At 40.0% G+C, this 14,584-nt stretch overlaps 1 protein-coding gene across 2 annotated transcripts in view; it reads right to left on the bottom strand.

The window, feature by feature from the left end:
* Window positions 1–14,584, bottom strand: part of fras1 (Fraser extracellular matrix complex subunit 1) — a 149,073-nt gene that overhangs the window by 29,984 nt on the left and 104,505 nt on the right. For both annotated transcript variants that reach the window (XM_086076384.1, XM_086076386.1), the window contains 9 exons: window positions 14,071–14,103; window positions 12,626–12,757; window positions 11,299–11,433; window positions 10,933–11,207; window positions 10,086–10,237; window positions 7,596–7,758; window positions 6,964–7,096; window positions 4,109–4,293; window positions 1,798–1,951 (listed from right to left, as the gene is read on the bottom strand). In XM_086076384.1, the coding sequence (XP_085932510.1) occupies window positions 1,798–1,951; window positions 4,109–4,293; window positions 6,964–7,096; window positions 7,596–7,758; window positions 10,086–10,237; window positions 10,933–11,207; window positions 11,299–11,433; window positions 12,626–12,757; window positions 14,071–14,103 (1,362 nt within the window). The remainder of the gene's footprint in view (window positions 1–1,797; window positions 1,952–4,108; window positions 4,294–6,963; window positions 7,097–7,595; window positions 7,759–10,085; window positions 10,238–10,932; window positions 11,208–11,298; window positions 11,434–12,625; window positions 12,758–14,070; window positions 14,104–14,584) is intronic.

The following is a 14,584-nucleotide window of genomic DNA, read 5'->3' as shown; positions in this document are numbered from 1 at the left end:
CGTACGGAGACCTCCGCCAAGGCTCATCTCAATCATATTTGCTTTTGGAAGTGGCAAGTTCAAACCTTCCCGTGTTTTTTCAGGCAGTGTTTCTTGAAACTTTTTTTGTAGGTTCACTCACGACAGAAATATGTACCAAATTTCATGCTGCTAATTGAAACTGGCTCCGGGGGCTGAATTTTCAAAAACTCTCTCAGAGGAGTTCATCTTGGCTGGAAAATTATCTTAAAATGGCCGTTTGAAAGCAAAATGTCAGACTTCCTGTGTCTTTTTGGATCTTGATGCTTGAGACTTTTTTGTAGGTCTGCTCATGGTGGACAGATGTACCAAATTTGATGCTGCTAAGTGAAACTGGCTCCGGGGGCTGAAATTTCAAAAACTCTCTCAGGGGAGTTCATCTTAGCAGGAAAATTACCTTAAAATGGCAGTTTGAAAGCAAAATGTCAGACTTCCTGTGTCTTTTTGGATCTTGATGATTGAGACTTTTTTTGTAGGTCTGCTCATGATGGACAGATGTACCAAATTTGATGCTGCTAAGTGAAACTGGCTCCGGGGGCTGACATTTCAAAAACTCTCTCAGGGGAGTTCATCTTAGCAGGAAAATTACCTTAAAATGTCCGTTTGAAAGCAAAATGTCAGACTTCCTGTGTCTTTTTGGATCTTGATGCTTGAGACGTTTTTGTAGGTCTGCTCATGATGGACATATATACCAAATTTGATGCTGCTTATTGAAACTGGCTCCGGGGGCTGAATTTTCAAAAACTCTCTCAGAGAAGTTCATCTTAGCAGGAAAATTATCTTAAAATGGCAGTTTGAAAGCAAAATATCAGACTCCCTGTGTCTCTTTGGATCTTGATGCTTGAGACTGTTTTGTAGGCTTGCTCATGATGGAGAGATGTACCAAATTTGATGCTGCTAAGTGAAACTGGCTCCGGGGGCTGACATTTCAAAAACTCTCTCAGGGGAGTTCATCTTAGCAGGAAAATTACCTTAAAATGTCCGTTTGAAAGCAAAATGTCAGACTTCCTGTGTCTTTTTGGATCTTGATGCTTGAGACGTTTTTGTAGGTCTGCTCATGATGGACATATATACCAAATTTGATGCTGCTTATTGAAACTGGCTCCGGGGGCTGAATTTTCAAAAACTCTCTCAGAGAAGTTCATCTTAGCAGGAAAATTATCTTAAAATGGCAGTTTGAAAGCAAAATATCAGACTCCCTGTGTCTCTTTGGATCTTGATGCTTGAGACTTTTTTGTAGGCTTGCTCATGATGGACATACATACCAAATTTGATGCTGCTAAGTGAAACTGGCTCCGGGGGCTGAATTTTCAAAAACTCTCTCAGAGGAGTTCATCTTAGCAGGAAAATTGTCTTAAAATGGCCGTTTGAAAGCAAAATGTCAGACTTCCTGTGTCTTTTTGGATCTTGATGATAGAGACTTTTTTGTAGGTCTGCTCATGATGGACAGATGTACCAAATTTGATGCTGTTAAGTGAAACTGGCTCCAGGGGCTGAATTTTCAAAAACTCTCTCAGGGGAGTTCATCTTAGCAGGAAAATGATCTCAAAATGGCCGTTTGAAAGCAAAATGTCAGACTTCCTGTGTCTTTTTGGACGTTGATACTTGAAACATTTTTGGTAGGTCTACTCACGATAGACATGCTTACCAAATTACACTCTTGTAAGTAAAATGAGCTTCAGGTGCAAAATTTCCAAAGCCGTCCATATTGGACAAAACAACCCAATTCCAACGAACGATGGCATTCCCTTTTTTCATGCAGTTTGTTGCGGTGCTGACCGTAGGACGGCTTCCTTACGACGGTGAACAGAATCTCGTTCTCCGGCGTGTCCTGGTCCAGGACGCTGAGGGACGCGTTGGTGATGACCACTCCGGAGTTCTCCTCCACGTGGATGCTGCTGACCGACACCAGAGGCTCACTCTGCCACTTGCCCTGTCGAGCGAGCGGGCGAGCGACAGAGAGAGAGAGAGAGAGAGAGAGAGAGAGGATCGCATTAATTCATCCGGACGGCTCGGCGGCGACGTTCATCAGCGGGGCCGACAGGCGGTGATCACTCGCGCGTTAGCGGGAAGGTCACGCTTGACAACATGAATGAATGAAGGCACCTCAGCCAAGGCTTAAACATTTGTCACCGCTGGAATCAATGAGCGGCGAGCATCTCCCTTCATTTGGGATGAACCGCTTTGCATCCCGATTGGACGCATTCTTGACCAAAGTGCCAGAAAGGTGCCAAAAATGTCCCCCACTTGGAAAAACATCATCTTTTTTTTCTTTGAATGGGTTCTGTGCTTCTATATTGTCACAGGACACAATATTGTGCGGGCCCAAGAAGACGGGCAAAAAAAGGGGCAACATGAGTTGCAATGCGGTTACATTGACATTGCTACCAGATGTTGAATCGGGCTCGGATCCGGATCAAGGTTATATTAGTTAGCCCAAGCTAACAAAATAACTAAAAGTCCAAAAACATTTTAAATCACGAAATAAATAAATAAATATTTTTATAATTTATTTTTTATTTTTTAAAATAACAAACCACATTTTACATTTACAAAACTAATGAAGCAAAAATATCCTTCGTTTTAGTCTTTGGTAATTCATTTAAGACATGAGCCTTTGGGCTTTATTTTCGACGTGATTTGAAGAAGGACGGTTGAAAGTGACATCATCTCGCAACAGCCAATAGAAACGCATCTTCACATGACGACAATTTTGTGTGTTTGACTTTTTGCCTGCTTTTACATTGAACTCAGTCCAAATGCAACGCTAGGTAAGAAATGCAGGACTTTTTTGTCATTTGACCTTGGCGTTTTTTCCTTCTTTTATTTTTATTGGCAGCCCATTTTCAACATTTTCATTCATCTTTCAAGGCAAACTGAATATTGTGTACTTTGACGACACAAACATGGAAAATCGCGTTCCATTCTTTCACTAGAAAGAAAAAGTATGTTTCTACCTCATTCCGTTCTTTAGTAAGAAGTCATTTGAGTGACATTGAGCGAAAATTGAATAAATAAGGAGAAAACAAGCTTTTTGTGAAAAGAGACATTTTCTGCACAACAATCACATTGGCACGAAAACATTTTTGTTTTGGGAACGCGACGTGAATTCGATTTAATGTGACAGACGCTTTTTGATCATTCACATCATCTGTGAAAACGCTCCGCCGTGTTTTCATGTAATTTGATACAGGGGAGCCCATTGAAAAGAGATACAATGCTGCCATCTGCTGGCCATAGTTAGTGGCTGTTTTTTGGATTTTCACAAAGCAGTGCTGCAAAAGACGTTGCACCGCCCGTTGAGAAAAGCAAAACAAAAACGTAGTTAACGTCTATTGACGCTATTGGCGGTAAAAGAGTTAAATATTGCACACAAGTAATACACTTTTAAAACGAAAAAAACAGAAAAAAATACTGAAACTAACTAAAACTAAACTAAAACTAAGCATTTTTAAAATAAGTAAAACTAATTTAAAAAAAACTGAAACACTTTTAAAACGACTTAAAACTAACTTTAAAAAAACCCTAAACGAAATAAGAACCAACTAAAATGAAAATTCCAAAACTATAATAAACATGATTTGGATTAACTCATTCACTCGCAGCCATTTTCACTGAAGCAACCCCCTTCACTCCCGGCTGTTTGACTGGATTTTGACTTATTTTGCAAGGCCCACACAATATTGTGTTCTATTCTTATAAAAACATGGAACCTACCAAAAGAAAGATGAGACTCTTTTCTTTCATCAGGAAAAAAAAAGTAAATTTCTATCTGATGCCGTTTCGCAGCAATTAGCATTAGAATATAGCAACGTTTCATCATGATTCACAAATCGGTTTACAACTGTGGGTAACTGGGCTTTTTTTTGCAACATGGCCCTGGTTGATCTCTTATACTCTGCTGCCACCTGCTGGCCATTTTTTTGTAATAACTACCATTGCCTTAAGCGATCTCTTCAGGTCAGAAGCTGCACCAAAGCCTTCTGTATGCTCTAGCAGAACGCCCCCCCCCCCCCCCCCCCATAAAAAACTTGATTTACGGGTCACAAAATGTAAGTACAGATTGAACTTGAGTCTCCCCGCGCATCACCTGGATGTCCACGTCGACGTGGAAGGCCTCCGTCTGGCTGTGTCCGTCGCTGACGTAGAAGCTGAAGGTGTCCTGCAGCGCCGGCTGGCCGGCGCGTTGCACGTAGAAGATTTGGTCCAACGTCAGGTCCTCCGCCGAGAACGGCGTGTCGGGCGTGACGGCTCGCAAACCTCCCGCCGATCCGCCTGCTCGGCAAAATCACAGCAGGGAAGACTTCGAGAAAAAAAAAGAAGCTCTTAATGTCATTATTCTAATGAGTAAATTGTTGCTCCGCCTCTTTGTGATGCGATTGACCTATTTTAGCATTTTTTAGGATATATATTTACATTTCCGTAAGAGAGAAGAGAGCGCCGAATAAGTGAGCATTCATCAGATACGCCGACACCCGGAATCTGTTCCGGCATCCGACAGCCGGAATGATGGCGGCCTTCACGCATCACTTGGCGGGAAAACAGACGCGGCGAGGTGTCGGTGTCTTGTTTTGACGCCCGGTGACGCTAAACGGCAACGCGGCGCGCTGCACTTCCATCATCATTTGACTCCGAGAAGGTGAGCGGGAGGAGCGAGTCTCTTATCTGAAGAAGAACCTGCCCGGAATCTCAATCAGGACCACCGAGGCGTTAAGGGAAGTCAACGGGGCCGGGGGGGGGCGTGCCGCGGGTTCGGAGGTCTTTGGAAGGACGGTGAAAAACGGCGAAGGGTTGAAAACGTGGTGGTTAAACTCCAGATTCTCCTGCTTCAAACTCAAACCACAAACTTTGGGCGTCTCTTTGTCGATGCTTGCTTGAGACTTATTTGTGGACGTCATCATGATAGACGTGTCTCCCAAATTCCGTCTCAGAAAGTCAAACTGGTTCTGGGGGCTGAATTTTCAAAACCTCTCAATGACTCCTGAAAAATCACCAAATGAAACCTAAAATTGCAGCTTCACAGCAAAATGGTCGCCTTCCTGTTTCTTTTCGGGCATGGCTTCTTGAGACTTTTTTGTGGGTCTACTCATGATAAGCATGTCGACCCAATTTCATGTTCGTAAGTGAAACTGGTTTAATAATTTTCACAACTTTTCGATGACCTCTGAAAATGACGAACACCAGCTAAAATCGCCACTTGCTAGCAAAATGGCTGACTTCCTGTTTCTTTTCTGCCACGACTTCTTGAGACTTTTTTGTGGGTCTACTCACAATAAGCATGTCTACCCAATTTCATGTTCATAAGTGAAACTGGTTTTGAATTTTCACAACTTTTCGATGACCTCTGAAAATGACGAACTCCAGCTAAAATCGCCACTTCCTAGCAAAATGGCTGACTTCCTGTTTCCTTTCGGGCATGGCTTCTTGAGACTTTTTTGTGGGTCTACTCACAATAAGCATGTCTACCCAATTTCATGTTCATAAGTGAAACTGGTTTTGAATTTTCACAACTTTTCGATGACCTCTGAAAATGACGAACTCCAGCTAAAATCGCCACTTCCTAGCAAAATGGCTGACTTCCTGTTTCCTTTCGGGCATGGCTTCTTGAGACTTTTTTGTGGGTCTACTCACAATAAGCATGTCTACCCAATTTCATGTTCGTAAGTGAAACTGGTTTTGAATTTTCACAACTTTTCGATGACCTCTGAAAATGACGAACTCCAGCTAAAATCGCCACTTCCTGGCAAAATGGCTGACTTCCTGTTTCTTTTCTGCCATGACTTCTTGAGACTTTTTTGTGGGTCTACTCACAATAAGCATGTCTACCCAATTTCATGTTCGTAAGTGAAACTGGTTTTGAATTTTCACAACTTTTCGATGACCTCTGAAAATGACGAACTCCAGCTAAAATCGCCACTTCCTAGCAAAATGGCTGACTTCCTGTTTCTTTTCTGCCACGACTTCTTAAGACTTTTTTGTGGGTCTACTCACAATAAGCATGTCGACCCAATTTCATGTTCGTAAGTGAAACTGGTTTTGAATTTCTAAACTTTTCGATGACCTCTGAAAATGACGAACTCCAGCTAAAATCGCCACTTGCTAGCAAAATGGCTGACTTCCTGTTTCTTTTCTGCCATGACTTCTTGAGACTTTTTTGTGGGTCTACTCACAATAAGCATGTCTACCCAATTTCATGTTCGTAAATGAAACTGGTTTTGAATTTTCACAACTTTTCGATGACCTCTGAAAATGACCCAACTCCAGCTAAAATCGCCACTTCCTGGCAAAATGGCTGACTTCCTGTTTCTTTTTTGGCATGACTTCTTGAGACTTTTTTGTGGGTCTACTCACAATAAGCATGTCTACCCAATTTCATGTTCGTAAGTGAAACTGGTGTTGAATTTCTAAACTTTTCGATGACCTCTGAAAATGACGAACTCCAGCTAAAATCGCCACTTCCTAGCAAAATGGCTGACTTCCTGTTTCTTTTCTGCCACGACTTCTTGAGACATTTTTGTGGGTCTACTCACGATAAGCATGTCGACCCAATTTAATATGTTGCTAAGACAAACTGGTTTCACGGGCTGACATCTTTTATGGCCAGTCATCAAACCAGACCTCACTTCAGTGTCATATCTCCAATTTTTGCCGATAATATTTTGATTGGACTTCTGGCCCGTCTTCGATATATTCCATGTTCAGTAATGCAATCTTTCCGCAGTGATGGACTGTTTGACGTTTAAACTAATGTCACGTATTTTTCTCCGACATCATTTTTGTGGACGATGGAAAAGCATTCAGGGAAAATTGAGCTACTGCAACTCGTCGTGTCGCCATGACAGATGACCGAGAGGGAGGCGGGGCATTCGGATCGGAAAATCCAGTGAATCGTAATCAAATGACGTCGTGACGGCCGCGCCGAGATCAACGCGGCGGGTGCCTTACCTTGCTTGGTGTTTTCGATGAATCCGTACTTGGGGGGACTGACGAGCCAAACCAAAAGGTTCTTCCCGGGCGTGTCCAGGTCGGATATGATGATGTGATTGGTTGACAGCTGCACACGACCGCCCTCCTGGACCTACACCAAAAAAAATAAAAATAAATTTTGTCAGAGTCTTCAATATGGCTGGGTATCGATTCCAGTTTTCCCAATCGATTCGATTCCGATTCACTAAGTTTAATCCGATATTGATTAATTGAGATAAAGAATTATTGGGCATGAGATAAAAATGTTTTCATAATTCTAATTCAATAATCAAAAATATAAATCTTGAAGTGCAATAAGTCAAGTCTTTCATAAATGTAAGAAAATACTTTTAAATTGACGTAAACAGTCAATTTCAAGAATACAGTAAGATGCAACGAAACTTGGCCTTTAAAATTCAATTTTGTTGTTCATTTATGGGGAAAAAAAGAGCTATTAAAATAATCGATTCATGGTTTTATGAATCGATATCATGCTCGAAAAGGAAAATCGATTCGATATGGATTATTCGATTTTTTTAAAACCCAAAAAATACACCCGACAACAAACATTTCCAGTAATAAAAAGAATCATCTGAAAGGTGCACGCTCACCTTGATTCCGCTGCGCACGGCGACGGCAGGCGGCTGCCTGGCATTGGAGGTGATGGTGATGGTGCACATCTGGTTGTCAAGACGATTGTTGTCGCCGTCGTAGACGACAAAGTGGAAGATGTCCGTGACGGGTTGGTTTCCCGTCTCCAACGAAGTGATGTATCTGGAAATTGACACTTTTAGCGCAATTGTCGAAATTTCTGCATTACGATTTTTAGCGTGCCATCGAGTCACTTTAAATGACATCACAAGTAGTTGCGATGTGTAATTTGTTTTTTTATTTGGTATTACAGAAGCTATTAGAATCGTATCTAGTGCTGTCACTATTGAATACGTTTAGAATTGATTAATCTATCGATTATTTAATTGATTAATCGACTGTTAAAGCTGAAATCAGAGGGTTTGGACAATTTTAGAAAATGGCTCCAAACGATGACTCGATTATTAAAAAAAAGTTGTCGATTAATTGGAGAATTGACTACTTGACGATTAATTGATTAACGTTGACAGCTCTAATCGTATTCTATTGTAATTGCCGTGAATCATATTTTCAGCCATCTTAAGTCATTGACTGGCAGTCATTTTGACTGAAGCAACCCCCTTTGCTCCCGACTGTTTTACTGGATTTTGACTGATTTTGCCCACACAATATTGTGTTCTATTCTTATAAAAACATGGAACCTACCAAAAGAAAGATGAGAGTCTTTTCTTGCATCAGGAAAAAAGTCTATTTTTATCTGTTTCTGTTTTGGAGCAATTAGCATTAGAATATAGCTAAATGTCATCATTATTTACAAATGTGTTGAAAAGATTGGCAAAAAGAGCTTGTTTGCAACATGGCCCTGGTTGATCTCTTATACTCTGGTGCCACCCGCTGGCCGTTTTTTATAATAACTACCATTGCTTTAAGCGATCTCTTTAGGTCAGAAGCTGCATCAAAGCAGTCTGTATGCTCTAGCATAATTTTTTTTTTTTTAAAACTCTTTTGGGAGTGAAGGACAACGTATTAAAGACATTTTTATACGTTTTTGGGGTTGAGTTAATTGTTTTTATGATATCAGATTGTAACTGCAGTGATTGTAAAACACCATATTGAATTTTGAGTAAATTGTATCGTAACTACAGAGAATCGTAGTTGATCTTAATTGTAGTGAATCGTATCGTATATTCTGTCATCTTCGTTGTAGTAAAGCATATCGTAATTAGAGTGCATTGGATCGTAATATGAGTGATTCATAGATCGTAAATGGAATGAATCGTAAACGTATGGTAGTTACGACTAATCGTCTCATCATTGCATAGAATCATGTTCTTGTGATATCTTGACTTTTAAGTTAGATTTTGTGTCGCAAGCCAAAATTTGAGTAACAGGCACATTTGAGGGATATTATTATTATTATTTTTTTTAAATGCAACGCCCTTCCTTGCATGTGGGAAAGGAGAGCCACACTGGCCGATGCATTCTCAGCTAGATGCGAAATGAGCACACATGTAGATGCGAATGAGCACTTAACGGAATTGCTGCAAAAGAAAAGGACAAAGCTCATAAAGGGATCGATCGGTTCGCTGGCTCTTTGCAGTGTTTCAATGTTTATGGCCGTCGTGGAATTGATTGTGGATTAACAAGGACACAACACTTGAATCTCTGCATTCAATCCATCCTGACGCCATCGTCTCTAATCCGATGTTAATCCTCATACAACAATTAGCGACTCTGGTTTTTCTTAGCCAGGCATCCAAAGCGATGCAATCGATGTTGACGTTGAGTCACGAGCATGAGGAAGCGAATCGGAATCGGAATCGGAATCATCCTAACTGGGTGAGTCGAATCAAATTGCTTCAAATTGAGACAAAACCATGGCATTGGAATTGACGTGAATTGTATCGTACCATCATCGGCGAGTGACAAATCTTGCATTGTATCGTCAAAGTGAAATCCTGCCATGTTGCAATCGTACTGTAAATGGAGCGAATCGTATTTCATCGATCTTGGAATTAATAGAATTATTTGATACTGTATATGGAGTGAAGCGATTTGTTTCAGATTGTAGCGAATCGTAACGTGCCGTATCAGAAGAGAAAAAAATATTGAGTAAGTCTTATCAGAAGTCAATCGTATTGTAACCGCAGTGTAGCGAATCGTAACTCGTATTGAAGTGAATCATATCGTTCAGCAATTTGAGAGAATCGTATCATTTCGTAACATTTCGCATTGAAAGTGAATCGTAGCGTATCGTTATTGTACTGAATCATTTTGCTTTACAATATTTATCGTAACTGGATCGTCATTTGTGAATCGCATCATATTGTAATTGGAGTACATTTCTGTATACTGTAATTGGAGTACATCTTATCATAATTGGAATGAATTTTAGTGTCATGTATTTGGAGTGTCATCTAACGAGCGCATCGTATCAAACTGCACGGTAATCGGAGCGAACTTTGTCTTCCGCCGCGTATCGTGACACGACGCGTGGTTTTGCCGCCGACCTGATGGTTCCGCGGTTGATGTCGTCCATGGAGAAGGTGGAATATTCCCTCAGTTCCTGCGGCTCTTGCTGGTCCGGAGTCCTGGTCAGGATGCCGTACATCGGCACCGACACCAGCTGGATGCCGATCTGCTCGTCCGCCGATGAATCGTCCTACCGCAAGGAAATGACGGGAAAATGACGTCATATCACATCATGGTACATAGAACTTGCACTTAGTATAATATCATATCAATTAGGCAATTCAAATCTTTATTTGTAATTGATCACATGACTTCAATAGTCAACTCACGATTAATTGCAAATTTTATATCTGGTTCTAAATGTACAATCAAATTTTATTTTCAAAGTTTTTATGAGTTCAAAAAATAGAAATATGTCTGCATCTCCTAGTCATTGATACGGTAAATTCATAATAATTCATAAAATTGAGTTCAAATGAAAAAGATGTACTGTAGTGTAAAAAAACGAGCGTGATATTGATTTGTGTTGAGGTCCTTTTTCTGCCACAAGATGGCATCATTGCATTTGTACGACGTTGGAGACAGCTCAGTGCGTTTTTCTTTTTATATTAAAATATTTCTAATCTTTAGCACGAAGAAATTCTGCAAATTTTAAAAATTGTAAAAGACAACTTGACCTCCACAAATATACGCATTATTATTACATTTATTATGACGAAATTTTGTCAGTACAGACTTTCCAAATAAGGGGCGCTCATTAATGGCGTGTTAAAAAAATTTGTGGCGTGTTAAAAAAATTTGTGGCGTTAAAGAAACTTGAAATTACCGCACTACTTTTGACACCCCTAATATAAATATAAGAAAACATAATCTGCTACAACTCACGGTGTAGGCCAGGTGCGAACGTGTGATGACGGTGCTGCTCCTCTTTCCCACCTCCAGGGAAAGCGCAGCGTCGGGGTCCCGCTGGGGCCCGTGTCCACCGCCGCCGCCACCGCTGGCGCTGGCGCCGCCGCCCAGCACCGCCACCTGCACGGCGACGGTCGCCATGGAGATGCCGTCGCTGACCGAGACGGTGAAGGCGTCGTCGTGGCGGGAGAGGCCGGCGTGGCGGTAAAGCAGCGAGTTGCGGGTCACGTCGGCAAAGGTGAAGATGTCGCCTGGCCGAGGGGACGAAGAGAAATCTTTTTTTGGTGAGGAGAGCGCGCGAGGATGACTTTTTTTGCGACGACGACGACGACGGCGTCTCACCGTTCGTCATGGCGACGCGGGCGCCGGCGCCGGCGTGGCTTCTCAGCAGCTCCCCGTGGACCGGAGCCTCCACCAGCTCGAACTCCAGCTCGTCGGGGGACGTGTCGGCGTCGCTCACCGCCAGCTGATGGCCGCCTGCGATCGCGACCAACATGAACATCCACAGTTGGAAAAAGCGCCAAAGGAAAGAGGAACGCTCAAAGGTTCTGAATATAAATAAATACACGCTGGTGAAAATAGCTTTCAAAATGATGAATGCATTCGATAAGAAATGAAAAAAATGAATATGCATTCAATTATTGTACATTTTATTTTAAAAATCATATAATCAATTTATTGAATGAATTTTCGCAAATCTCCATTCAAATTTTTATTTTGCATCTATAATTTAATGAAGCGTTTAATTTATTTTTATGTATATAATAAACTATTTTTTCCATTTTATTAGTTATTTTTTTGTAAATTACTAATGTATTTTTTTTATTGAATCGTTAATTAATAAATAATTATACTTCATACATTTCTAAATTTCACATTTTTATTTCTTACATTCATTTAAGTTTTTTTTCCATTTAATGCTTAATAAAATTTTTGACTTGAATTTATTGTTCAATTCATTTTTGTATTACTTTTTCATTTAAAAGACAATGATTTTTATTTAGTTAGGCGTCTAATTTAAATGTATGTATATTTTAAAGTAATCCTTCCATTTAATTTATAATGTTTCATTTAATAATTAATTAAATCTTTAATGTAATACTTAATTCAATTGTTAATTACTTTTCATGTCTGACCTTTAATTTATTGTTTAATTCACTTTTTTCTTTCCTTTTTTCATGTATTTTTCTTAAATTAAAAGTTTCATAATTTTTATTTAAATAAATGTTTGACTTATTGTTACTTTTACGTATTTTTCTGAATAAATTGTTTTGTTTAACGTTGGATTTGAAGTGTAGCTGTTAATGATTGAATTTTTAATTCAATATTAAATTCACATTTTTTAATTCATTTTTAAATGTTCCCAGTAATTTAATTGTATTTATTGTTCACATTCATTTTATATTGACTTTTAATTGAATGTAATGTTCATTTTTGGCTTTTTGTAGACGCGACAGCTGAATATTAGACACGAAGGAATGAGATTTAGGAACGAGGCACTGAGCGTGGGAATCGAACCGGGGGTCGCTTGCTCCGAGGACACGGATTCAGTGACAAACTTTGTCTTTAGTCCTCTTTCTGTCCAAAAGAATCGGTCTTGTTTCATCTTTCAGAGTCGATTGGCAAAAAGTCTTGTTTTTGTACCCGCGCGCGTGTTGCCGTGTCTTACCCACGGTGGCCCCCCCGCCCATGCCGACTTCCAGGATGGGGTCCAGAACCTGGAACATTGGCGGCTGCTGGTGGTTGGACAGCAGCAGGACGGCAAAGTCCAACTCGGGAGTGGTGTGCTCGCCGTCGGACACTTGACACGCACACACAAAACATTCATTTGGTTAAACTGTGCTCTTTGCGGAGACTCGGCAAATTTTGCCGACATTCTCCGCCCACTTGCAAAGACAAAAACTACAATTATTCATCATGTCGGCGCGGCCATCTGTCTGTGATACGCGCTTTCAATTGATCAAAGTCGGACAATATCTTGCTTTTGAAAAAAATCCCGGAATGGCCAAAATCAGCTGAAAATGGCCGCTTCAAACCAAAATGGCCGACTTTTCCAGCATTGAGACTATTTTGTCGGTTTACTTATGATTGACGTGCCAACCAAATTTCCGGTTGCTACGTGAAATTGGCTTTGGAGTAAAGCTGTCAAAATTGATCGAATAATCGACAAGTAATCGATTATCAAATTAATTGACAACTATTTTAATAATCGAGTAATCGTTTGGAGTCATTTTTTTTAAAAATCCTGTGAGTTCTGCATGTCAACAGTAATTGTTGACTGATTTCTATCATCCTTCATGAAAGACGACTGATTTTCTTCATTGTGAATCCAAATGAGACATTTGCAAACATCTGGTTTTATTTTGGAAAAAAATGACCCAACTGGTAGCACAACATCAATCCTCCCCTTTTTTAATCACTTCACGAATCACCAATCACTCATTACTAAAAAGTAATTAGGGGATTTTTTTTCTTTTTTTTAAAATACATTTGAATGCAAAATTAAAATGAATCAGATTAGTCGATTAATCGATTGAATAATCGACAGATTAATCGGTTCTAAAAGTATTCCATAGTGACAGCACAACGCTGGGGGCTGGATTTTCAAACAATTTGAAAGAAATGATCTGAAAATGGTTGCTTTAAATGAAAATGTTGGATTTCCTTTGTCTTTTTGGGCATAGCTTCTCAAGACTCAGAACTCATTATAGACACGCCTACAAATTCTAGGTTGCTAAATGAAACTGGATTTGTAGGTTGAATAATAATATTTTTTTTAAAAATCATCCAGAAAATGCCCATTTAAAACACCAATTTGTGATTTCTTTATATCTACCCTTCCGGGAAAGAAACCTTGAGGGGAAGGCGAGACAACAGAAGAAAAAAAATGTCAAAATGGGTCAAATGAGACATTTTGAGCAGGAAAAACGCAAGAGAGCAGCCGGGATGGCAGACGAGTCGAGTTGAAAGATGAGCGAGAGAAGCCCGGGAAGATTAAAGTGACACAAAAGGAAGAAATAAGAAATAGGAAGGAGAAGATGAAGATGAAGATGAAGGTCGGGTAAAAGCAAACAGCAGGAGGCGCTCTGTTTGATTTCAGGCAAAAATATTTACCTGTGAAGAAGACACTCAACGATTCGGGCAAACCTGCGGGAAATCATACAACTGTTAACATTAAAGTTGACAACAACAAAAAACTGAAAATATCTTCACTCATTTGTGATGAAAAAAAACAAACATTTTAAAAATGTATCAAGGGTAAGAATAAAAGTACTGCATATGCAAAGTTATTGCAACAAACCCTCATTATGAGCTTTTGTTGCAAGGTATTCCCTTTTGAAAAGTTTCTCACTGAGACATTATTAACATTTGACTTGCATTGTACTCCACCTTGCTAGCCTAGCATTAGCATTTCAGAAGCAGTCGTGTCACAGCCAAAGGCGGATAAAAGGCTTAATAAAAAGCCGATTAACATGCGGAACAGCAAATATTCCACAAAACCAACGCGGGGATGAAAATGAATATTAATGAAGCTATTTAACACCCACAAGTTGGAATGCGATCAAATCCAAGCGCTGTATTCAAAAAGCAGCACAAATAATGTTAATTTTTGGAATTGCAGTGAGTG

This window comes from Leptonotus elevatus, chromosome 5 (genome assembly GCF_054856555.1).
Source record: "Leptonotus elevatus isolate MCC_2025b chromosome 5, RoL_Lele_1.0, whole genome shotgun sequence".
Lineage (NCBI taxonomy): Eukaryota > Metazoa > Chordata > Actinopteri > Syngnathiformes > Syngnathidae > Leptonotus > Leptonotus elevatus.
Note: the sequence above shows the minus strand (reverse complement) of the source record. Positions and strands in the feature narration are given on the sequence as shown.